This window comes from Pleurodeles waltl, chromosome 11 (genome assembly GCF_031143425.1).
Source record: "Pleurodeles waltl isolate 20211129_DDA chromosome 11, aPleWal1.hap1.20221129, whole genome shotgun sequence".
Taxonomy (NCBI): domain Eukaryota; kingdom Metazoa; phylum Chordata; class Amphibia; order Caudata; family Salamandridae; genus Pleurodeles; species Pleurodeles waltl.
The window spans coordinates 77,938,423-77,965,742 of record NC_090450.1 but is presented as its reverse complement, the minus strand read 5'-3'; the positions used below and the strand labels follow the sequence as shown (position 1 = coordinate 77,965,742).

Sequence of the window (27,320 nt, the reverse complement as noted above, 5' to 3'; positions counted from 1 at the left end):
CAGCTTTGAAAGACCCCGGCCTGTTTGGGAAGGTGGTGAATAGAGGTTCCTTTGAAACAGAAACCTCTGAGGGCCTTGGATGTAATATAGCCCCGGAGGCCTGGGTAACTCATTTCTGTAGTATATTTGAGGGTACCCCCCTAAGAAATATGCGGGAGAGTGTGTATGATGAGGCTCCTAACCTAGCAATCAGATTCTCACTACAGGAGGTAATTGATGCGATACAGAGTTGTGCGCATAATAAAGCTCCGGGCCCGGACTCAATCCCGATGGATCTGTAAAAAGCTAACCCTCAGTTATGGGCACCCATTCTCCTAAATGTTCTCAATGCAGCCGTTACTGTGGGCATTCCTGCCTCTTGGAGATTGGCATGTATAGTCCCAGTGTTTAAAAAGGGTGATCGAAATGATCCTAAGTCTTATCGCCCTATTTCACTGCTGGATTCCTCTGTGAAGATTCTGGGACGGATTATCCTAGGTCGTCTGGAGGCCTGGATGATAGGAAATTATATTTTAAGTTGGGAACAGTATGGCTTCAGGGAAGGCCTCGGCACGCAAGAACAGTGTCTTAATTTACTGATGATAATCAACAAATACACGCAGGCCAGGAAAGGTACCCTTTATCTTGCTTTTATGGACCTTAGCTGTGCTTTTGATAAAGTAAACCGGTCTTTATTATGGGAGAGGCTAATTCAGTCAGGGTTGGACCCTAATATTGTAGAGCTTCTCCGATATCTCCATTCAGGGACAGTTGCAAATGTGAGGGTGGGCCCAAATGGGGAATGCTCGGAGGCTTTCAAGTTTTCAAGGGGTGTGCGCCAGGGGTGTGTCTTGGCCCCTACCTTGTTCCTTCTATACACAAATGGACTGTCAGATTTTCTGATGGAACACTGCAGGGATGTCTCGAAGGTGAAGGGTATTAATATCCCTGTGCTGACGTATGCGGATGACGCGGTCCTTATGGCCCGCATGATGAATGGTCTCCGAGAATTAGTTAGAGCTTATGTTGTCTTTATGTCAGCTTTGGGACTGGAGGTCAATTTTAAGAAGTCGCACTTTATGGTTTGTGGTAAACCTATGAGTAGGGTGGGGGAGCTAAGGGTGGAGGATCAAGTTATTAGCAGAGTCCATGAGTTCCCATACTTAGGGGTCATTTTTGATGAGAAAGGATCTTGGAAACCCTGTATTGCTAGAAGGATTGTGCTTTTTCATGCAACAGTTGGTGCAACCTTTGACATTGCGGCTAGGGTATGTAGCAAACCTATCAAACCCCTGCTTGAAATCTTTAGGCGGAAATGCCTACCTGTCCATCTGTATGGTTCAGCACTGTGGGGTTTTAGGGATACCCGAGCCCTTATGATGGAAGAAAATCGTTTCTGTACCTGGAACTGGACCTTGAGTATGTACAGGACACTACCCAGCTGGCTCCCCTTTTGTTATGGATTTCAGTTTGGAGTAACGAACATGCCTCTCTTAACAGGGATATCCTAAGGGATTGTTTGGCCTGCGACAATGTAAAGCATATTCCCTGGCTGTCGCACATAAGGAAGTTGGCACATGACCTGGGGCGGCCTGAATTGTTTGATTATCCCGAGGACCTGACTAGCTATGATAAGAAATGGGTTAAGGATAACTTTCAGAGAATCCAGGAGAACAAGAGGGAGGGGGAGGCTCTAAGGAAAAAATTGATCAGGGAATTTACTATGCTAAAGATGTGGGTGGGTCCTGAGCGATATCTCTCAGAAATCAAGGATGTGAGGGAAAGGTCTCTCATAACTCGATTTCGCTTGGGGATCATTAGAAGTAATTTGTGCTTCCCCCTAGATCAGTATGGGGAGAAAGGTATTAGACCCTGCCCCTGTGATGGGGTATCCCATCAGACCTTAATCCATTTTACACAGTTTTGTGTCTTTTATGCACCATTTAGAACCAGATTTCTACTACCGCTCCTTAGGCCCAAGGGTTTTGTGCAATACCGTCCTGCTTTCATGTGGCTGCAAATGGCCTCAGATGTACTGGTATGGAAGGGCCTGGGATCATTCCTGAAGGGAGCTACTACTTGGCGCAAAAATGTAGAATTTTTAGAATGATTTTATTTGTTTTCAGTTTTTATGAATGAGGTTTTTATCTTTGTCTGTTTTTTTTTTTTTTTTATATATATATATAAATATATATATATATTTATATGTTTTTATGATGGGTGCTTTTATTATACATGGTTTTTATTGGTATTTTTATAATGTTTTGGTGATTGTGTTGTAATGGATGAATTTTTTCATACCGAATAAAGCTTCTTCTACTGATTTAGAGGTGTAAGAGGAGCGTAGGATGGTAGCCCATGGGCTATGTACCCCTGGGGACTACACCCCTGAATGACCACTTCCTGTCCCAGAGTTCCTAGTTCCACCAAAGACAAGATAGTGAAACCCTTCTTTCGTGAGCACATCAGGCAGTCCACTTTAGGGGTGAGACTAGCCTGGAGGTGCAACACGCCTCCTGCATAGCTAATTTCTCTTCTATCCTTGTGCCAAATGGGCCTTAAGGCAGGGGTGGCATTCCTTAAGTGTGGTGGAAGCCAGGGTCGCATTTCAAAGGGTGGCAGAGGCTTTGAAGCCTCCAGCCCAGATATGCTGATTTACAGCCATCCTGCTGGAGGAGGTGAAAACACCTTCTTCTGGTGAAGGGATTGTTTCTGGCCTATGAGAGCACAGTCTCTCACCTCCATGGGGTCAGAAACTTGTCTGTGTTGGCAGGCTGTTCGATACCTGTCAGACAGCATTCTAGAGTACTAGTAGGTTTCAGGAGAACTGCCATCAGTAGGGATTTATTCAGCTGAGGTGTTTGATACCAAACACCAATATTTTCCAGCCAGTCATCATGTAGCTGAGTATCATGTAGCTGAGTAACTTGTGATGACCAGTGCCCAGTACATTTCCTTAAGATGGCTGCCTGGTTACTTGAAATATCTAGTAATGGAACTAGACATCACAGAGACATATCTGTCATCACACAAAATATAATGCACCCTGCCTAAGGGCTTCACGGCCTGCTGTAGGGGTGACCTACATATATTTTATGTAGTGACTGTGGAATGGCTCACACAGTGATTATGTCATGTCGTGTTTTCACTCATGGTTTTCACCATAACACGCAGCCTGCAATGGCAGGCCTTGTGCAATTTGTATTTGGGTCCGTTAAGGGTGGCATAATGCAGGCTGCAGCTCTTAGGGGACTGTCTTTGGTACACATGCCCTAAGTACCAGGGTACCACCTACTAGGGACTTATAGGGGGTGGCAAAGTGTATTCCAGTTGTGTGACACGGGCCTGGTTAGCAGGGACCCAATGCACATCAGTTGAAAAACATCCGCATCAGTGGCAAAAAGTGGGGGTGACAATACCTACAAGGAACATACCTTTGAAAGTAGTAGTATGTCCTCTACTGCTCTACACTTGCAGGCTCCTGAGTATTGGCAAAGCTAACTCTCATTTCTGGATGAACTCCTAAGCCCGACATGTTAAAGCTGTCTGTTGTCTTTGTGATTATGCAGACACTTATCTGTGACACAAGACCTCCAGTTACTCCGACCTTTCAGTTTTGCACCCTATATAGAAAGATAGCAGACTAACCACTGCTCTTAGGCTTGATATTATTTCTCTTGTCTACACCTCCAAGGAGCTCACACTTCTCTTCAGACACCATCTCACATTTTGATGTGGATCTTTGCTCCTACCCCTCCCCACTCGCTGTGCTTCTCTAATATTATCATTACTTTTGCCCTTTTATAGAACAGATAATTGCTTTGTAGCTAGGTTTGTGGTTGGAATACCTTTTATATACACCCAACTGTCCCCAAAGAAATTACGTTTTTCTGACTAATTGTGGGTGAGGATTAAAGAACAATGGGGTTCTTCGAGCTGGCCTCTAAATCTGTACATAGATATAAGTCTGTTTTAAGTTTGAGTGAACAGGATTTCTGTAAATTTTTAGTTCTGTTTGGGGCATAACAAAAAAATCTACCTTAAGGAAGAAAGAAAGGTGCAATTCATGGGTGAAAAGCATGGAGCACAGAAAAAACCTTCTTCCTATTAAAAACCAAAGGAGGCAGTTCCTGCACGTCTGGGTGATGTTCTAAAGCAACAGTTCCTAGGGGGTGGATAAAGTTTGAAAGGGAAACATTTGCCTGCAAGGTGTCATAGGAACATGGGTTAGGAGTGCAAGCGAGTGCTGTATCAGCTGTTGGCCACTCTGGAACGGGTAGTCAAGGGACAGAAGAAAGAGATTAAACCATGTGGGATAAGTCTTGTTTTCCATGCCATCAGTGTAGATATAAATAACTCCCTGCTGAAAAGTATTGTTTTTAATTGCAAAAAAGCTATACTATGAAGTAGTTCATCTAAAAAGCAAACGCAATCCATCTTCCGGGACGGGTATTATAGTAATAGGGGTTTTGTAATATTGTTATATTTCTTAAAACACAAGCTAGTCTTGGGTTTAACAGGAGTAGTGTTTTAATTTGTAACTCTCTTCACATAGCCTGCCCAATCCAACGTTATTGTTAGAGATGTATTATTTTGTTAGTATAAGTTCTAATATTCCAGAATTTCCTAGTATAGTGTATGGAGTAGGGTGCTGGCAATATGAAGATCTTAGCCTGTAGTAAGTGAATTGTTTCACAATTATATCTTTTGTAAATGTGATCTTTGAAAACCTGTTTAAATTATTGTTTTGCTGTGCCTTTCAGTGCTGGTCAGACTGCAATCTAGACTTAAAAGTTAATCTTCTTCCTTTTTATTTTTTTGGCTAAAAATATTTTATTTTTAGGAACATCATAAAAGATCAATACCCAAAGATACGTGGAATCTTCTTTTAGACTTCAGTACGATGATTGCAGATGATATGTCTAACTATGATGAAGAAGGTACGATTATTCCACCATCAGTCTTTTATGTTTTTCATTCTGGGTTTTGACAAGTGATGAAAGGAGTCCAACTTAAAAAGGGAGTTTTCATGTTGACTATTTTACATTCATAGAGCCTTGTTGCAAAGTTATTTTCAGCAGTAATACAGTTTTGAGGTCTGCAATAACGTATGATCAAAGAAGGTGGATGTTTTTTGATGGTATATACTGCATCCTGTGGCATTAGTTTGATTTTGCGTGGCTCCAAACAAGTTAAACCTTAGGCATGTCAGCAGCTGATTAATTTGTGTAAAGATTTAATTGTAGCCACATTTGAATATACCTTGTGGAATATAAATATTCCAATATAAAGACACTTGTTATTTTGTAAATTGTTGTTGATCTCCTTATTGAGTTGTGTGTGTGTCATGTATTGTCTGTGTATATATTTTAGGATAACACACTCCTCTCTGATAAGCCTAAGGCTGCTCGACCACAGTACCCCCTAAAAAGAGCACCTTGGGATTGCTAAATCAAGCCCCTGTCCCCTAATAATGGAACCTCTGGCTGTTAGGTACAGATAACATATCTCAGAAAGGAGTACTTTCCATTATTTCTCAGGAGTTTTCTTTAAAATGTCCATAAAATGGTCTAGTTAGTATTCCATGCTCCCAGGTGGAATCCCATTAACAAATAGGATGTGACTTTGTAAAGGCCAGGGTACTGCTGTACCTATTTCTTTTATGCAATCTGATTAGTAAACAAGTGTTTACCTCTCCCAATCTACACCATAACAGTTTACCAAACCTGTCTCACCATCCCCAAGCGTTGAGCGCAAGGCCATTAGCAGATATTGATCAGCAGAGGGCCTGCAACTTTCAATCACAGATGAACTGAGGGCTGTGTCAGGAGTTCAGCCCATGGACCTTCATGTCAGTGCCACAATCATAACTGGCACGCCCCAGCAAGTTCTTCAGTGCAGAAGTACACAGCCATTCAGTCTGGCACCATGCATTACATAGTTGCCATCTCTTGTAGCATACAGGTAGCACACCAACCCTGTTCCGGACCATACCCACTGATCTGCTGAGTAGTGCAGCCCCACAAGGCCCTAAGCAAGTTCCACATGTGATGGGAAAGGAACGTGAGCCCATGGACAGATGGATGGTGTTCTCACTGCAGCTTCCAAAGTCAAATTGGTACCAAACCCTGCAAGGCAGTACTGGGAACTAGCAAGTTCTCCGCACAGAAAGTTATGGCAGGTTTTAATAAGAATGTTGCTACATAGATATTTGCCTGCTACTTGGTCGACCAGCTCATCCATACTTGTAGCAGTTAAAGATCATGTAGTTTGAAACAAACGGGCTTTGAATGTTTCCATCTTGCTGTGCAGTGACGCATCTAACAAACATCCAATTACTTTTCTTATTGCAGAGAACACACCTTGCTCAAAAAGAGCTGCATTCCTTTTGGGCGAAAGGCTGTAAAACCCAGGTGTAAACCTTTATAGAAATAATTATTAAAATAGTTGATTTGCATATCAGACAGTGGCAGTAGCCTGTGATAATACTGATAACTATTAAGGGGCTGGGGTGATAGTCCCAGTTTACACATCTGCCCCGTCAGACCATCAACTGTCAGAAAATTGTACTTTTGCCATGCTTCTTTCGCATATCCCTGTCATTTTCTGTTATCGGACATCTCAACGCGCCTGTTCTCCATGGATTCTTCGCAAGAGACATTGACCTACAGGTGAGAATTTTCTCGCTAGCTGACAGCTTTGGCCATCTCTTTCTTTAAATAAAGAAAAACAAAGCAAAAGAACCTTGGTGTCTTCAGAGAAGTAAGGTACTCCACTGTGAGAGAAACCACAGAGCCTCGGAAGTGAAGAGCTAAACGGACAAACCAGTCGTGGAGCTGCTCTCATGCTGTTTTCAGCATGAGAACAGAGCCACGATAGGTCTGAGTCTGTGTAGAAAGCTGGCTCCTTTATATGATAAATCAAAAAGAGAGATATCCTGCAAAGAGTCCAGGGGTTCCATTACTAGTGAACAAGGGCTTGATTTAGCAATCCCAAGGTGCTCTTTTTAGAGGGTAGTGTGGTCGAGCAGCCTTGGGCTTATCAAAGAGGAGTGTTAGTCATCCTAAAATATATACACAGACAATAAACGACACACACAACTCAATAAGGAGATCCACACCAATTTACAAAAACAACAAGTATCTTTATACATAATTCGTCACCAGAATCAATACGATCAGGGAAGTACATTTTGCAAGAAAAATACTTTGAGGTTTCAAAAGTCGACAGTGCATTTTCCAGAAGCAGAAATGTTATCATGTGGAGAAAAAACACGTACTGCATTCAGGTATAGTAGTGACTTATGAGACCAGTCACCTGGATTTAAGATGAGTATCGGGCAAGGGTCAATGCCACACCAACTGGTCACACCACGCGGCCCTGGAGTGAGCAGATGTAGAGGTGTAATACGGCATTGTGGGCCCAGTGTTAGTCAATGGGGATTGGTCTGTGTTGAAAAGAGTCTGCAGGTTTGGACAGAGTCCAGTCAAGGAGAATCAACAGGTGGGTTCAAGTCTTGAGATACTCTGGGATGTGGGGACACCTTTGGTCTTCTTCTCCGGGGGCTCCGGGTGCTGAGGTGTCCTGAGACGTCCGTTTTTCTCCACTGGGGGCCCTTGTGGTTGAGGGGGCCTGCCGGCAGGGACTGCAGGTGGCATCGGGGAATCCACAGCAGGCAAGCCCAAGGTGGGCTGTGTCTCTGAAGGGCTGGGGTCGGGGCACGTTGGCAGCATCTGCCCACTTCGGCTAGATGGCATAGGTGCAGTGGTGCTTTCTGGTATCAGGGTTTTGTAGTCCAGAGTCCTGTCAGGTCTCTTGGAGTGACTGCAAGGAAGCAGCTCCACTGCGCCACCAGATTCCTGGGTTTTTATTGAAGGCAGGCAGCTCTCCCAGACTTTTGGAGGCGCAGCTGCTTGCAGGACAAGTCAACTTTAGCACAAATTAGTGGGAACAGCAGACAGACCGGCAGGGCTGGTGCCAAGTCAGGTGCTTCTTCCTCAGTCTTTGCTTTTGTGGCTCTTTAGTATCCTTCTTCTTTGTAGGTCAGCAGGAGTCTGATTTCCTGTAGCCAGGGGCTCCCCTAAATACTGAATTTATGGGTGTTAGGGGAAGGTAGTAGCCAATGGGCTGCTTAACCCTGGGGTCATTATGCCCCCTATATGACCACTTCCTACGGGAAGTGGGCATAACCCTGTCTCAGAGTTCCTAATTCTGCCAACACTAAGATGGCAGATTTCTAAATGTTGTGTCCACATCAGGCAGCTCACCTTGGGGTAGGACTGACCTGAGGTGTGAATACACCTTTCTGAATACTAACCTTCCCACCTGTCTAGGTGCCAAATGGGCCCTGAGGCAGTAGGGTTGGCATCTCACCTTCGAGTGAAGCCATCTGTGTTCAAAGGGCAGTGGGCTTTTTTGGAGCCCCTTGCCTTGGAATGGAGATTCACAGGTCATCCTGTTGGGAAGGGTGTGCTAACACCCCTGCCAGAGTAGGCTTTTGTTCCTGCCTGCCCAAGAGCAAAGGCCCTTGTGGTGGCAGGTTAGTTATACTAGTCAGCCAGCTAACAGGTAAAATGGTAGATTTTTCAAGGGGCACCTCTAAGTTGTCCTCTGGGTGCATGTATTAATAAATCCATCAATGGCATCAGTGAGGGTTTATTAAAACAAAATGTTTGATACCAAACATCCCTGTTTTCTATGAAGCCATCATGTAGTTTGGGAACTCGTACTGACCAGTGTCCTGGAAACAATTGCACAGCTTTAGGGAAAGAGATCTGGCACTGGGATCCTGGTTAGCAGAAACTTAGTGCACTTTCAGTCAAAATTGCATTGAATACCGGCAAAAAGTGGGGGTGACATGTAAAAAGAGGCACAGCGCTGCCTTTCAGACTAGGAGCTTGTGCCTGCAGTCTGCCCGGCTGTCACACTGCTGAGTGAAGTGCACATATCTGGCCAGCAGTTGCAAGACAGCCGGCCAATCCTACATGCACACTTCAGGCAAGTCATTCCTGCTGCCAATCAGCAGCATGAAAGGTCCCACCCGCAACTTGAGAGAGACACAATGCACCTCAAATGGTCATGTCATTGACCATGTCACTAAATTCACGCTTGCTGCTACAATTGCAGCAGGCGGGGTGACTCTTCTCTGCCCTAAACGATGAGCAGCCACTGATGCAGAGGCCTCCGATGACACAACCCATCCATCTGGACCTGGCCAATTGATGATATTTGACTGTACTGTCTACCTATGCCTTGGAGAGTTAGCATGGACAAACGTCCTGGGATATCGATCATCTCATGTAATTCACCACACCATAAACTGCAGAAAAACCTCAAGAACCATGTGATAGGATTCCCTCAGGGATCTTTGAGGAGATCCTGAAAAAGGGGTGAATGGAGTGGAGAATCCCAAGAAAGTTCCTTCAGATTTGAGATCTCCTAGTGAGGGTTACTACCAATACATCTGCTTGATGTCTCCAGACAGGCCTGAGAGCTCACTCTCATGGAGAATGGACGAAAGGCATATCCCGTCCCATCAGTTGTGGCGGTATTGGGACCCAGCCTCCAGGTGAAGTACCTGTCCGGTTGCTGATCTGGTCTGAATGTAAAAAGATCCACAGAGTACAGGCCCCATCTGGATTCCTGCTCCCAGAACACAGAGTGATCCATTTTCCACAGACAGGTCCTGAATATACCTCGACTGCCAATCTGCCACCTGGTTGGCAGACCCTGGCAGGTGCACCGCTGAGTTCGGATTCGCAAGGAATTACTCCCATAAAATCTTGGCCAGATCCGAAAGAGGTGTGGAACGCGTTCCCCATAAATGGTTGATGTACCAGACTGCCACCACATTGTCCATTCTGAGGAGACAACTGCACTGAAACATTTCCTTGGTCTAACATTTCACTGTGAGGTAGCCTGCGACTAGCTCCAGGCAGTTTATAGGAAGAGCGCATTCTTGATCGGACCATTTTCCTCCTGTGGAGAGTTCCCATACCGTGAATCACCCGTCCCCCCCCCCCCCCCCCCCCACCAAACTGTTCTGCTGGCGATAGGCTCTATCACCAAGTCCACTGAGACCCAAAGATGGTGCAGCCAGTCCAAGCCTCTGTGTGGCCCAGCCACCAGTCAATTTCTGATTTTGCATCGTCTGACAGATGCTTTCTGAGAGTATGCGAGGCCTCTCATGAGATGAGAAATCTTCAGCCATTGCAGGGCTCGATAGTGAAAAATAGCCTGAATGGACGAGGAGAGGCCCACCACTCTGACCAGTTTGTCCACCTCCAGCCAAATCTCTAGTGTTCCTCTGTTTGTGGCTGATCTTGGCTGTTTTCTGAGATAGGAGACTCCGAGTGGCCCGAGCTGAGTCAACTACAAAGGATTAGGGACTGAGCCGGGATAGGATTGTTTTTTTTTTTTTTGTTTTTGTTTTTTTAAATCTTTTCCTACTAAATCCCAGCACACACACCACACACCCCTTTTAGAGATTGGAACAGGTTGACCGGAGGTGTTCAGTCAAGACCTGCAAGCTTTTGTCCATCAGAAGGAGATCATCCAGGTATACAATGAGACGTATCCCATGGGATCTGAGGTGCTCCACCACTGGTTATAGGGCCTTGGAGAAATGCCAAAGACGTTTCGAAGGGGAGTGCTGTGAATTCGAATGTCTGTTGGCACCAGCTAGCCTGCAGGAACTGCCACTGTGGTGGGAAGTTCGGAATAGTTAAGTACTTGTCCTTGAGGTCCGGTGTTCCCACCAATCGTTGGGCCGAAGGAAATCGTGCAGGAGATGAAATCCCTCCATCTTAAAGTGGCGGAAGCCCAGACACTTTTTGAATTCTTTGAGGTTTATGAATGGGCATTGGCCACCATCTCGTCTCTCTCCCCCCCCCCCCCCCCCCCCCCCCAAAAAAGTTGCTGATAAAACCACTGGGTTGGGGTGGTGCATAGGGGCTATGGCTCTCTTGGAGAGGTGGTCATGCACCTCCAAATTGACCAGGGTGGCCTCCTCGTGGAGAACCTTATTGGGAGTGGTGGATAAGATTGTACATGGGATCCATGAAATTCGATTTTGAAGTACTGAATAGTCTTAAGAACCCAGGCATCAGACTTCTTTGTCCTCCAGTTGTGGGCAAAATCTGCCATCTTATGTGGTGGTAAAAAGGGAGCACACTCACAGTGAAAAGAGCCTTGGGAATGGCCTCCTGTGGGTCTGCCCCTGTGGCGGGGACTGCTCTGGTTCTGCCCAGTCCTCGTTTAGAGGTTTAGCCCCAGGATGGGGCTTGGTGCTGGAAACTGCCGGCCGAGAGCCCCTTGCCACGGGCAGCCAAGGCGATAACCAGAGGATTTAATATCTTTTTATTAGAGTTTTGGGCTTTATCTAGTGTGTTGAACATGGCCACAAACTTTCTCAGTTCCTTTATAAAGGGATCCTCAAAAGCCCCCACATGCGTCACCTGTCCAGCTTAAGAAGTTGCTAGATCCCCAAGGTTGGGGCTCGATTTTGATAGAGACTGATACTTTTCTGTAGAGAGAGCGCATTTGGCATTCCCCAGGAATATGATGGCCTGTTGTGCCCAGATGGAAAGGATGTCCGGAGAGATAAGGGATCCCGAAGCTTTAGCATCCTTGACCATATCAAGGATTTTTGCGAGGGATACAGTGATGTCATGGTGTTTGTCTTGGTAAGACCTCCATGACTGGACGACCCCTTTCTTGGGGTCACGGATGTATTTGCCAAGGAATGTAGCCATCCGGGATTCTGTGTCAGGAGTGGGGGCCACTTTACCCTCCTGGGATAGACAGGGGCGTTCCGCTGTGAGGGGGGGTTGCGAACCTCTTCATCCAGGGGCTTGTGTAGCCTCCCTGCTATGTATGTGGCCACCTTCTCTACTGGCTCCCAGTCTGGCAACCACGGGTGTAAGAGGTGCACATTGCTGCCATCTTAAGTAGGTTCTGCTTAAGGATGCAAAGGCATTGGAGTTCGCTAGGGCTGGCGCAGTCTGTCGTATTGCTCTGTTTGTCAGACAGAGCGGATCAGAGCAAGCACACTGTTCGTGCAGCAAAAAGAGAGACTCCCCACATGTGGGGCGTCAGAGTGCCCGCTAACGGTCGAAATAGGCACCGGCCCCTGGAGTGTGCAAGCATTTCAGCAGTCACGCTGTGAACCAGAAAGATTTAACAACACTGAATAAACACCATACACGTATAAATGTGGCCTATGGGCCACCAGCACTTATCTGTATGCTGCTGCAGCAGCGAAGAAAGAGTGGGGAAGTAGAGTCAAGAGGACTGTGGCGGGACCTCTACACACTGATTGGATGGGCTGATAGTTTATTGCTTCCTGTGGTTCATAGGATTGGAAAGTTTCTTCTATAACGTAGTTCATATGGCCATTGTTAAAATAAAACATAATCCTTTCTTCCCGTCATGACATTGAACTGATCTCCATATAACAATTATTATTAATACTGTTTGAGTCATGGAGAGGTTGTATAGCTCTGCATTTGTGCTCAAAGTTAATGCTTTCACTCAAAGGGTCAGTTGAACATGATATTGCTTGCTAGGTGTCTGCATGTGCGCTAATGAGGCTGGTCATGATAATACCAAATTACATTTGGCAGTGTGATTACCTCGGTAGCATGGGCTGGCTTGTGTCCTGGGCTAAGCTGACAAACACTGAAGTGCCTGTATGATCACAGTGGGTTTGCTGCCCCCGACCTGGAGTATTGTCTGGCCTCGCATTTATAATATCTGTCTGTTTAGAGTGAAATTGGACAAGGTGCAGCTGAGTCTTTGTTAGGTATATGAGATGGGGCTGATGTGAAAGTCTGTTTTGTTAAGTGGAAACCTAACCCTTGAATCTCATTTGTGCATAGTGATGTCTTATCTGTGCCACTGGTTTAGGAGTAGCATATCGGGAGGGATAACATTGCTCATAGCTGGCTCTGTGGGCTTGCCACGTTTTCAGTCATTTGACAGAAGCTGTGTTTACTTGCTGAATACAAGGAGGGTGGACATAACCCATCCATATGGGGATTGTTCCTTTCTTGACCTTGAAGCGACACAAGTGAACGTTTGTGTGTTTACAGGTCAATTCATGATTTATGAAAAAGTAGTGTAGGTAGTTCTGGTGATATGGCCTGGATGCCCAATGCCATATGCTGCGTCAGGGGTACTCTGTTTTGGTCGGTGGTGTGCAGTTCTCTTTGGGGTGGCGCAAGATGATTGGCCATTAAGTGCTGTCTTCATGAGAAAGAAGTGGATGGATGGCTGAGTGGGATTTGTAGGATGCATGCTGATGTAGACTTTGTGGCAGGGTCAAGGAGCTTTCTACCAACATTAGATTTAATTGTAATCAATTTATATATCTAGGTTGGACAAATTTGGCCCAGTAGTACTCATAGGATTTTTCCTGACCTCATGTACATCAGATCCAGGTGTTGAGAAGCAATGTATGAGTATGAAGAACAGTGATTGAAAATCATCGGATGAAAGTGCTGAATATGCAAAGAGAAAGGTCGGCAGTATTGTTAAAAAAAAAAAAAAAAACGTGAAACACTGCCTGTTGGGGCTGCATTGCAAGCCCTATGAAAGAAGCATGCTCAAGTCTGCGATATCTATGCACGTGTACCATGTTTATGTAGCAGATTCAAATTCTTTACCTCTGCATCTTGGGCGATCAAGAAAACTTGGTCCATGTTTTCTTAGGTTCCTTACCGCTTAAACCTTTGTTCTCAGTTGTTTGCTTAAAGGGGAAGAATAGATGAATTAGAGAGAAATGCATGGATGTCACACAATAAAAGACAGGGTAAACTTCCTGCTTGGGAAAAACAATGATTTGTAGATTTCTGATGTTGGAATTGAGGTGCAAATGTCAAGGTCCTAGAAATGTTAGATTTAAATTGTATTTATATCCACGGCACCTTATTCCACATAGGCTGGGAAAATGTCATGGTGGAATTAGATCTGAGATGCCACAGGTGTATAGGTAAGCAACCTTTGTGCACCTCATGCCCCTGTTCACAAGTAACATAATTTTGGAGCGGAACTTTAGATCGTCTAAGTAGAACATAAGAAGAAAAGATTGTTGGATCTAAGGTTGTGTGTATTGGACATTTTCTTAAAATGAAAAATAAAGGGAAAGTAAGGTTTATAATGCTACTATTGCTACTGACAAAAAGATTGCCTGTGAACTAGACTGAATCTCCTAATTTAAAGATGTGGGAAGTAACTAATAAAATGGAATGAGAGGGGAGGCGTGGAAGAACCTTAACAGTATTTTTGTACACATTCTGAATACATTTAATTGTGACATTCAAGATCCTTCCATGAATGAATAGCATATTTCTTTCCTTTAGCAAAGTTTTATTTAATTGGTTTATAATAATTCTAAAAGCACAATCGAGAATGAAGTACGTTTCATTTTTTTTTTTTTTTTTAAATTACATCTGTATAACAAGTTTTAAAAGTTCTCGAATTATAAAAAATGAATGGCATTTTTCAAAACCCTCTGCCCCCACTTTGCAGAACCTACCAAAGGACTAGATAACATACCTAAAAATAAAGTGCAGGTTTGTGCTGATCAAACCGGCAGTAAAAATGTGCACTTAAAAGACCTAATATTTACAAAATAAAATGTGTCAGTGAAAACATCATCACGGGGGCAAATTAGGATGGACGCTGAGTTATATTCACCGAGAGGAAAACATAAGTAACTCCTGATGGTACCTAACCGAAACATGGCAAAAGGTGATCTTTCCCAAGTGTTTTTCACAAGATCTCAATAAGGATCCACTCCATCACAAGTTTGAACCATAACACAGTTCCTGTATTCTTCGTCTTCTCTTTTTGCTCTACAGAAAGATATAGGTATTTGACTCTATTGGCGTCTCCCTTAACAATCAAATGTGGGAAAGTAAACAATTCAGGGCTTCCATTATATTTTTGATATAACTTAACCATTCTGTTTTGTGGCCCCGGTGATGACCATAATGTAAAATTTAGACTGTTCATTTACCCAAATTGAAATCCAAGGAAGTAGTGTAACAAGGTTGATGGAGTCCTCAACACAGGGAAATCCTAATTCCTTATTAGCAGAGACGTATGTACTAGAAGATGAGTCCTATCAATCGCCTACAAAAGGGATTTGGCTCCTGTTTTATTTTTTTGTTCTTCACATTTTCAGTATCCCCCAAATACAAGCCCTCTAGGTCGTGCCTGGGACACGCTTGTGTTTGTAAATTTCTAAGATAGGCACCACAGGTTTCTTTCCCACATTGCTGCCTAGCTCAAAAAGAGCCCCTGCAGACTGGTAAAAACAAACACACCTATGTAAAATGCCAGGAGTTCCGCACATCAAAGATCACCCCTAAATATGACAAATCCTTCACTCTCGTGGTAGGCTGTCCTTTGATAGTGATTCATCTAACTGTATGATTTTGATTGCCACATACCATATAATGAGTTTTAGAGATATTGGTTTCAAGGGCCAGGTTGTCCGTAAAGTTAACAAAAATACCCTGAAGGCCTTTCAAACCCTTGGGGGTATGGGCATTTGACGGCAGCGTCTGCATAAAGCAATGCCAGAACAAACAAGGATCCTACCTTTGGCTGGCCCCTGCCTTTATCAGTCAGAAAGTCACTCAACCTATTAATGTACAAAACACTTAGCATGGGGGGAAAGGGTACAGCCTTGACAAACCCCTCTGGCTGAGCTAAAGGGTTTAGTAGGCTTCCCCTCCAAGGCATATGTCACAGAAGCAGTCACCCCACTTTGAAGAGTACGTAACACATTGGTAGGCCCATGTACAACAAAATATCCAATATTTTTGATCAGTTGACACGGTTAAAAGCGCTGCTGAAATCCATTAGAGAGCCATAGGATTCCTTTTTTTTGCTATAGTATATTTATTATTAATTTGGTGTAAGTTCAGGCATTGCTATTGGGATCCCAACCCTGCTCTAAATCCAAATTCCACCATATTAATCTTTTTAGCCCAGACTTTGATTCTGTGACAAATGATACACCCTTGCTATCTTACACTCTGGATCAATTAAACAGAGTAACCTATATCTCTAAATGTTTTGTTTATTACCTTTCTTATAAATAGGGACGATTATAGCTGTCTGCCATGAAGTTGGAAAATTGGTATTTACATAAGCGTTCAAAACACTAGCTATGATGGGCCCCCAAAATTCCATGTTCAATTCACATAGCTCCATGGGGCCCCATCAGGTCCCGGGCCCTAAAAGATGCACTAGCATTGATGGCATCCACAATCTCCTCAGTTAAAAAATTAATTTTTAACAGAGATCCTAGGGACAGCCCGCTTAGCAGTGTCACCTTCCATACTAAAAGAGTAAATGTGGCTAAAGTGCTCCACCCAGCTACCGTAGCTAATATTGGTGCCATGGCTTTTTGATGTATCACATCCACTTTTGTTGGCATTCACAATTTTTCCAGAAAATGCCATGATTTCTGGCTTTACAGGCCTAGTCAAGTTTGCCAGATTTCTTCCTTAGTTTCTGCTTTCTGTTCCCTGATAGCTGACTTACAAGTGGTTCTACAATGCAGCATATTATCAGCTATTCTACTTTTTTTTTTTTCTTTTTTTTTTTTTGCACCAGCTTGGGGAAAGACTTTCTGTGACTGAGCTGGAACTTAGAAGAGCTTTCTTAATAAAAGTATTAAATGATTTACATAAATTGTTCATTATAACAGTGACTTGCTAAACCAACTGGGTAATAGTGGTATTCTATAATATACTATGATTGCTCTAAGTAGACCATTAAATGTTAATTGATATTGCAGGGTTCATTGTGTTATCCAAATGATAATCTTTGAGGCAACCATAAAGGATGTATATCGATATACATGTAAATCTGCTGGCATTCTTAGTTTGATGAATTGTACTCTTTTAATCTTTTAAAAAATAAAGATTTACCATTGCACTTTAAAACATTTACTTTACAATAATCTATCAAATCATTTAGATAGCAACTGTTTTATTTTGTACATTTATTCTTATTTTTTGTTTCTTCCAGGAGCATGGCCGGTTCTTATTGATGACTTTGTGGAATTTGCACGCCCTCAGATAGCAGGGACAAAAAGTACAACAGTGTAGCACTAAAGAACCTTGTAGAATGTACATAGCCTGTACAAAAATAAATACAACAGATAATTGCACAGTCAATTTATGCTGGCTGGATTGAACTGAAGAGAGCTGAATCCTCTTAGTGAGGGTCGAGGCAAACCTTGCGGATGCATCTTAGATCATATCATATTTAATTCAACCAACATTGGTTTGGACTCTGACTCTTCCTTTAGGGCTGGTCCTCCGACAGTTATTTCCCAACATGGTGGATCTCATCTTGTGTCTGTGGATCATCTTTGCTAAGTTTCTTATAAGTTGTGGATGCTTCACCCTGATTTATTTTAAAGTTTTTCATTTTTTGGAATGAAGCACAAGGTGTCCTCATCAAAGACATATGTTGATCAAGACAAATTCAGATCAAGGCAACCAACATGTTTTAAAAAAAACTTCAGAAATATTTGATTTGGGTTGGTTACTTAGACTATACTGATGACTCGTCCAGAAATATTGGCATTTGTTCTTGTTTAGATTAAAAGTCATGGGTACATTTTAGTTTATATCCAAATGTGGGTCACATATCTGATTAATTTCATTGCCGTAACCTGTTGCAAACAAGGATGCAGTTGTTACTACAGCTCAATGCCTATCTGAATAATGACACACCGTTCTGATTACGTTGTCTGCTCATAATTAACTGTGAAAATGTGTTTGCGTAAATTTTAATGTGCAGTGAAATCCAAGTTGTTAGTTACTAGTAAAGAGCAGTCAATTGAAAATACTAAAATTATTTCTTTATTGATATTCCAGTGCCTGTGACATGAAGAGGAACTGGAATTGTGTTTCATATTGCCATACAAGAAGGTTTTTGAAATCCATGTTTTCAAATAATAAATAATCCAGATTTATAAGTAGATGGGAATTCTAATTGTAATTCAGTTTTGAAGTGGTGACATGGCTTCTGCAAGTATTTCTACTATCTCTGAGATATTAATTTGATTATGTTGTTTTTGCGCAGTATTTTCTATTCCTGCAATACGAAGCACTGGAATTTGCAATTTTATGACCTTAGGAGTGATATTTTTGTGCAGCAGGCTGGGGACTAAAGGAGGAAAATCTTTTCCCTCACAAATTATGCAGTGAATACACTTTTTCCATTGAATGTATGTTAACATGGGAACATTTTACCTGTATTCGAGCTTTCTTGCTTGTGCATTTTTACAGTTTAGGTTCCTTTTACCAGATATGACACCAATCTAGCTGGAATTATAAATACTGATTTTAGTTAATGAATTACAATTAACAAAGAACATTGCAGTCCATGGCCAGGAATGTTCACATGTTGATCTCCAGAATGACTGATGACCGTAGTGAAATAAGTCACTCCTCTTTGAAAACAGTGAAAAAGTTATATTTTATTCAACCCCTTTGGTTTTATTTTGAACAAGTTTATGAATGGGTTGCAAAGGTTTCCTATTCTATTTTTTCAGCTTGCAAGAGTCTGGTCCTGACATTTATAACAGTGGCTCTCTGCCTTACTAAGTTTAGTGGAGCAGGTTAAAATTGCTGACCTTAGAATCCAGCTAATACTTATTATTCAAATATGTTCCACAGCCCCTCATGTTACTAAGCACTTTAGTTTCCTCTGAATCATTTTGTTTTAAAGGCAGTCTTTTTGAGTGGGTTGTGCGCCCGTGTGTGCGGGTGTGTTTTGGCTAGAAAAAATTATAATAATAATATACTTAACTATCACACAACCGACTTCTTTGTGTGTAACAAAAGTGGAAAAGGTTTAGGAAATAATTTTCTACAAAGAAATGTCTAGTGTCTGTAATGCCTGTTGATATGTAGGGAAACTTTCCTCTGTGAAAGGGAATGGATTGTTACATTGCACTCAGCTGGAACAGTGCTACCATTCACACTGAAGATGGATTCTAGTGTGCACCAGTGTATGTGTAGAATCAAGGTAGGAAATACAAAGGACCACGTAGGTGGCTCAGAAGGTATTGGTAGGGCTTAGGATGACCTGGTCATTTGCTCCTCACTTTCAACACACAAATGTGTGCCCTAGTTATCTGCCCTTGAGATCTCAGTTTACTATGAAATGCATTGATACCTAACAGGAGATAAGTAGATTGTCCTGGAATATGTATTTGTTGCTGCTTCGTAGAGTAAGGTTTGTCACATTCTCTTACATTGATATTGCACAAACATTTGCTCTATGGCAAACAGCTGTACACGTTTTCATACTTAGTGTAAATAAGTCTTATTGACCTGGGGGTGCGTGTTTAAGATAATATGGTCAATGCAGGTGTAAGTGTTTAATATAGACAGCTTTCTCTCCCTACCTCCAGTTCCCTCAGTGTGATATGTGCATATTCAAACAGAAACATCAGTTTGTCCCCATTACAAAACTGCCATTGATTTATTTGTTTCCTGTACTGTACTTGCTGATCAGTTGCAGATGAAAATAGGCTAGCAGAAGCCAATTTTGTGGCACAAGTCTTAAAATGATTTACAAAGCATTTTATTGTCTCATAGATCAAAGAGGGTTGTATTCCAAAATCCACTCTTTTCTTTGACTTTTTTTATTATAAACTGGAAGGATACATTAGCATTTCAAGGTCGCTTGACTTCAGCTGGTGGAAAAGGCCCTCATCGGTACAAGACATATAGTACACCACACCTTGTTGAGACTTCTGTAGATTTAATTTTCTGCGGATCCAGGAATTTTTTTTTTTTTACCTGAAGGGGGATGCCCATGATAAGAAGAGATTCATATTTCAACCTTCCACCTTTAGCTGCAAACAGTTTAATTTGTTATGTCATGAAGAGTCCTATACTCTTTATTAGTTCAAAGTATAAATCTTTACTCAATAACTGAAAATGGATCATTCTCTGTGCACAAAATTGAAGGTTCCGCTCCCAGGAATAGGAATGCTAATGACTTGCATGAGGCAGAAACAAGATTATAACTTGATATTTTAACTTTTTCACTTTACCATTGAAAACATTAGAACATTTAGTCACACAACCCAAAAATGTCCTCTTAAATGTTTTTATTCATCAAAGCATTTGAGATATGGTACATAATTTGGATAGTTTAGATAGGCAAAGCATTTAAGTCACTTAAAGATGTGTTGCTGTTAGCCCACCAAGTTAACTTTTTATGAAGTTCTTTACAAGTTCTAATTTCACAGGTTGTTCTAAAAACCTAGATGTAACTTGAAGTGAATCATGCATACGGATGCATGTTTCTAAGAATCTGCATCCTACGTTCATCCGATTTATTTTCTGAGTGTGCAACCAAGGGCCTTTCTTCAAATAAAAGAATGGTTGCACGTGAATAAGATATTATTTTTTCCATTGTCTGTTTGCGATTTACTACACATTACAAGCACTATTTTTTAAAGTCCTTGGCACAGTGTTTATTTGTGAAAATCTTTTCTGTAAATATGTCTTCAAGAAATATCGAACTGTTGTTTAAGCTTTCGTAAACTTTGTGGTTTACCAACATAAATTTCATCAGTATCAACTCACATTTTGTATTTCACAATCTGATTAGAAAGATTATATTTGTCTAAACAGATTTAAAAATCCTCAGTACACGCCCATGCTACTGGAAATGGCTATGCCAAAAAAAACAATTTTGCTGCTTTTACCTTCTTTTATCTTCTTTCTGGGGTTTATTGTAAATATGAATGGTGACTTGAATTAAACCTCTGTTCGATGTTTTCCTCTATTCTAAAGGTTTTACGTTGTTATACATTCTTATTATTTGAGGTGAACTAGTGTAAGTTTGCCAGTTTGATTGGATATGAAGTCTAACTTCGATTTTTACTATAATACAACTTTTTTCCTTTGCAAGTCTAGTACTGGTCAGTGACCTATTGCCTTGATTATTTGAAAGAATTCTGTAAACTGAGAAATTTCCAACAAAAATAGTGTCACTATCAGTTCGGTACTACATGTTATAATTACTGTGTAATTATAAAAATGTTATATGAAGACCATACGTGAAGGGTAAGAGGTATTCTGACATGCTTGTAGCTTAAAGTTTTAACATAAAAGTAAAAGCAATTGACCAGTAGAAGATGAAATATTAATTTAACGTGGTGTGGTTTATTCTGCGGATAACAGCCTGGTTACAGGGAATATTTTGTGTTTATAAAGTGCTCAAATGTTTGGTTGTGTGTTATTCATTTATTTATCTTTACTTTGGGATTTCAAGCAAAATACACAATCCACCTGGATTCATGAAAGTCCTTAGCATCCGTGGCCCTCTAAGGGTTTTTATTTTTAAACTGTACACAAAGGTGCAGGACATGTTTGCCAAATATCAAGAACGATGGTTGAATATATATATATATAAATATATAAATAAAAAGTGGTTTGTATTCTGTGTGTTTTTTTAAATATTAAAAAGTGTACAAAATTAGGAGTGTCCAGAAAAAATGCGTATGATAAAGAAAATAATTTGGTTCAAATCAATGATCACTAGCATATCTCCGTAAATTCAACTGTAAGATCCATCAGATCCCTGTCATACTACCAAAAGAGGCAATAAAGTTTCAGTTTAATTGCCACAACTAAGCCTTTTCATGCGGTGTTTTAATGTATATGCATATTTTATTTGGAGTCTTTTTAATAAAATGTATCTAAAACATAGGAACTAAGCATATTTTTTTACTACAGCATCTCACTTGACACATAAAGAAGAACTTTATTTGGATAACCTGTCTTGTATCAATTGATGTGTAATCCACAGTTGTCCAATAGTACTCAGTTTAATTGGTCTTGAGGGTTTATAAAAAAAAAGACAAGCATATGCAATGCAACGGGTCTCGCGTTTGCTCGTGTTAGAGCTGATAGCATTGTAAACTCCTTACCTGACTTTTCACTGGTAATGAAACCTATCGGCAAAAGTGCATTTATGTATGTAACTCGAAAAAGTGCAATTAACTGTGTAACAGGGCCGATATTATGTAAAGCGCTCGACTTCTGCCAAGCGAGATCGTGCTGGGAAAATAGAGAAAAAGTAGTCCACGAGCCGGACAGAAAACAGTGAGCCTCGCATGTTTTCTGTACTTGGTCGATGCGCTCGAGGAGGGCTATCCACCGGAAAAGGCATGACGTGCATGCCTTCCACTAATGAAATCAAGCACATTCTAACAGGCAAGCCCACAAGCCAATGACAGACACTGACGTAACGTGGAGAGGGCTCCGAGCCCTTTTTAATTACTAAAGCGTCTTGCTTAGCGAAACGCATGCGCAAGCGCATGCAACGCAGGCTCGACCCTAAAAATGTGTGTGATGGCATGTGTGGCTATAGATACACATGCTTTGCATAAGTTCTCCATCTAGTGTTGGGTCCCGAGTGTTACAAGTTGTTTTTGTTCGAAGAATCTTTTCGGGTCACAAGATCGAGTGACTCCTTCTCTTGGTGAAATTGTGCATTAGCATAGAGTCCTTTGTTAAATTGTTTTCTCTCCTCTATCGGGTTCGGACGTGTGTTCCTCACGCTTCGGTATGCCTTAGCTTTGTCAATTCCGAACTGCTATTTTCTGTCTTTTCTTCAGCGACAGTATTGTTGTTTGATCGCGTTTTCCGTGCCTAACGTAATTGATCCAAATTTCTACACCAGGAGTAGACTCATCCTCCTTCAGGGCACCAACGCCCACCTTGGGCATACTCCTCCACGTGGTGCTGGGACATACAGGACTGATGGAATGGACACCATTTCAGCTTTGCCATCAATGCCATTCGAAATTTTCACTCACCGATCAACACCTGGTGTGTAACTTGTGTAACTTGTGTCTCTCCCTGTACCATAAAGAGGAAAGCTGCAACACCTGCCAGTCCTTTCAATTCAAGAAGACACTCCGGGACCGAAGGGCACATCGTTTGTTGATGGCGTTGAATACATCAGATGACACTCTTGATATTTTTGGGGAAGAGAACACAAAGGAAGAAACAGAACCGAAGGAGGCCTTCTCCGTATAAGATTGTGAGTCAGGTGTCCAATCAGACATTGAAAGCGAGCCTCTTACCTGTGAGTACATTTGCCCTGACTCTCATTCAAAGACTTTAAAGAGGCCCCAAAAGCAGGTCGCTGGACCGCCACTGCCTTTGGGCCATGGCCTGATCCGAAAGATACCCTCGGATTCCCCGCCTTCCAGCTCAGCACTGAAAATAGCCAAGACATAAACATCTTCGGCATCGACCTCTAGCTCTGGAACATCCCACACGGTGTCCAGATCGAACAGACCCATTGATCGAACATTTTGGGACCAAGCAAAAATCCCACCACATTGGCTTTGGCTCAACACAGTTTCGACACTGAAAACTCTGCAACCTTAGACTCTCTTCCAAAGACTCCAGTCACTCCTTGGAAGAAGCCTCACCAGTGGAGCCCATCAAAGAGATAATGGGCGCTCGTCAGCGCCAGCTCCATACTCAAAAAGGAACAGGAAGAATAAATGATCCCCAGCCCCCCCCTCCCGTTCCAGTTGTGAGGAAGCTGATATTTTAGAGGCTTTAGACACTGTTCTTCCTCTTCAGAAGGTCTCCAAAGTCAGGGACAAGGCTCCACTTCAATCTCAGCCTTCACTACCACACTCCCCTGTGTTTCTTTCTACCCCTCCACCACCTTCACAATCACCTACACCTATTACTGAGCCACAATTCCCTCCACAAGGTTCACCAACACCTCGTGAAGATGATTAAGGGGACATGCCACAGGACATTGACCAATGGGAGCCAAATGATCCAGATCCCATTTTACCAAATGGCCCTGATGTGTATAATCAGCGCGTGCCCATCACATCCTGAAGACTCAACATCATATCAGCAGGTCATAGCACGGACAGCTGCATACAACAATGTCTAAATGCACAGTGACCCTATTGAAGAGGACTTCCTCTTTGATACACTAACACCCATAAAGAAAGTCAGTTTTTACCCATGATACCTGGCATGCTTGGACATGCCACTGATATTTTTGAGGAACATGTTAGGTCTAGAGTGATCACCCCAATCGATGATAAAAAAGAAATATAAGGTGGCACCTACAGACCCTATATTTCTATGCTCACAAATCCTGACTACATAGTAGTCCGCACACCATGTAAACATGCTAACAGCCAATCAACAGGAGATACGCCTCCCCCTGATAAGGAAAGCAAAAAAACTAGATGCAGCAGAGAAAATGGTGGCTGCGCAAGCTGCCAATCATTGGCGTAGGCCCAACTTGCAGGCACTCTTAGCACAGTACAACAGGGCCCACTGGGACGAAATGGAGGACTTTCTCCAGTACCTCCCAGAGGAACATCAAAAAAGGGCACAGTAGATAGTTTGTGAGGGTCAGACCATCTCAAACAACTCCATTAGGTGTGCAATCGATGCCGCAGACACCACAGCACGTGTTATTAATAGCATTATCATCAGGAGACATGCTTGGCTTAGATGTTTAGGGTTCAACACAGAAATTCAGCAGGCAGTTCTCAACATGCTCTTGGATAGGGAACACTTGTTTGGTCAAGAGGTTGACAACACCATAGAGAAGCTCAAAAAAGATTCTGACACGACAAAGGCTATGGGGACATTACCACAACAGGGTAATTTTTGTTGCCCACAACTCAAGGGAGGCTTCAAACCATCCTCTACTGAGCCTTCCTCCTCTCAAAGCAAGCAAGGCACCCATTTCTAAACTTCTGGTTCCTTCAGAGGTGCAAACAAAGGCACAGGAAAGGCAACCACCTCTAGAAGATCTGACTCCACTGCATGCCAGTAACTACCTACACTTTCCCCTGGCTAGGCACAGACTAAACTATTTCTACCCACAATGGTCCAATATCACCACAGATCAGTGGGTTTTCTCAGTTGTCCAATATGGTTACTGTCTGGAGCTCATTTTCACTCCACCAAACATTCTCCCTCACAGTCACAAACTCTCACAAGACCATCTTTCTCTTCTGAAAGAAGAGGTACAACCCCTTCTTCTCAAAGAGGCTATAGAACCAGTTCTCCTTTCACAGCAAGCATTAGGCGGATACTCCCTATACTTTATCATACCAAAGAAGGATGGGTCACTCAGACCTCTTCTAGATCTCAGACCACTTAACCTCTAGAATTTCTGTATAGTCACTCTCCAAGATGTTATTCCATTGTTACAACAAGGTGACTTCATGACAGCTTTAAGTCTGAAGGATGCATACATTCATATTTCCGCATTGTGGGAATATTTTATCAGTTCAAGGTTCTCACAGTCGGGGTAACAACCGCCCCTATGGTATTCACAAAATGTGTACCAGTAGTTGCATCATACCTCGGACGACATCACATCTGTCTTCCCCTACTTGGATGGCTGGCTCATCAAACCCAGTACAAACCAACAATGTCAGCGGCACACTCAAATCACAATACACCTCCTTCATACTCTAGGATTCACAGTCAACTTTCTCAAATCCCATCTCCAACCTTTACAAATACAGCCTTACCTAAGGGCAATGATCAGTCAGGCCTAGCATATCCAACCCCAGCTCAAATTCAAACGTTTCAAACCCTAATTTCGCAACTACACCAAAACACTTACACAGTAAGAACAGTGATGTAACTACTAGGGATGATGGCCTTCTGCATTGCCATTGTTCCCCATGACAGATTACACATATGTCCCTTAAAGGAGTGTGTATCTCATCAGTGGTCTCAGTCACAGGGTCCTCTCTAAAATCTAGTGTTGTTGGACCGTCAGACTCACTGCTCTCTGCAATGGTGAAATCCCACTAACCTCTCCAAAGTGCAGCTCTTTCAGGACTCTTTGTCACTCTCACTACAGATGAATCACAAACAGGTTGGGGAGCTCACCTCAATGACCTCCCAATACAAGGTATATGGAATCCCATTCAATAAGCTTCCCACATCAATTACTTGGAGTTGCATGCAGTTGTCCTAGCAATTAAAGCCTTTCCACCACAACTCTCCCACAAAGTGGTTCTAGTTTGTACAGACAACATGACAGCTGTGTATTATCTGCAGAAATCCTTGGGGGGGGAGGGGGGGTGTGCCGCGGCGGCACATGTTCTTCTCCAGTGGCCCTTCTCACTCAGACAATATGAAAATGGGCAGTTCACCAGCACATTCACTTAGTGGCGGAATATCTACCAGAAATGGTCAACCAGTTTGCAAACCTCCACAACAGCATGCAGCAACAAGTCCACGAATGGGAACTCCACACACAAGTCCTTTATCAGTACTTTCAAAGGTGGGTAACACCACAAATAGATCTCTTCGCCATTGCAGGAAATTCAAATTGTCAAAACTTTGCATCCGGATACCCACACCCTCAGTCCAAGGGCAATGCTGTATGGATGAATTGGGCAGGGATGTTTGCGTACGCTTTTCTGCCTCTCCCACTTATTCAGTCTCTAGTGAGACAAACTTCACACGTAATGACCCATGTAGCTCCCACATGGGCATGTCAACCTTGGTTCACAACACGTCTAGATCTGTCCGTAGTTCTTCACGAGAAATTCCCCAAAAGACCGGACCTTCTTGCTGAAAGTCAAGGTCAGATCAGACATCCAGACGTCAAAACTCTCAACCTGAAGTCATAGAGTTTGGTTATTTAACTCTTCCACCAGAATGCATGGACATTCTTAAAGAGGCACGCAAACCTACAACTAGGCAGTGTTAGCACACAAAATGTTTCCATTTTGCAGCATACTGTCGACCTGCGCACATTGACTCAATCAAAGACTCAGTCCAAGATATTGCTTGCTATCTGCTGCATTTGCAAAAGACAAACTTGGCATACTCATCTATATGTCTTTTATTTAGCAGCTATAGCTGCTTACCTCCGAAACAGACGGCAGGTCTATTCATCAAAAATTCCATTTATCAATGCTCCCATGGAAGGTCTCGAGTCATTCCATCCAGGGTTCCCCCAGCACTAACCTGAAATCTTAATGTTGTACTTACTAGGCTCATGTGTCCACCTTGTGAGCCTATGCATTCATGACCTTGCCAATTTCTTTCATGGAAGGTGACCTTTTTAGTAGCTGTCCCTTTCCTAAGATGTGTAAGTGAACTCCAGGCTCTAACTTTAGAAGAACCATTTTTCCAGTTACACAGAGACAAAGTAGATCTACGAACAAACCCTAAATTCCTTCCAAAAGTTGTTTCACAATTCCACATCAACCAGTCAATTGAGTTACCAGTTTTTTTTTTTCCCCCACAACCAGACTCTGT

The 27,320-nt window shown here is 42.5% G+C and overlaps 1 protein-coding gene across 1 annotated transcript in view; it reads left to right on the top strand.

Annotated features, from left to right (window-relative positions):
- DCUN1D1 (defective in cullin neddylation 1 domain containing 1) overlaps positions 1-21,661 on the top strand; it is a 140,994-nt gene extending 119,333 nt beyond the window's left edge. Inside the window, exons 6-7 of the mRNA XM_069213102.1 lie at positions 4,823-4,919; positions 17,026-21,661. Coding sequence (XP_069069203.1) covers positions 4,823-4,919; positions 17,026-17,105 — 177 coding nt within the window. The 3' untranslated portion in view covers positions 17,106-21,661. The remainder of the gene's footprint in view (positions 1-4,822; positions 4,920-17,025) is intronic.
- The last annotated feature ends 5,659 nt before the right edge of the window (positions 21,662-27,320 follow it).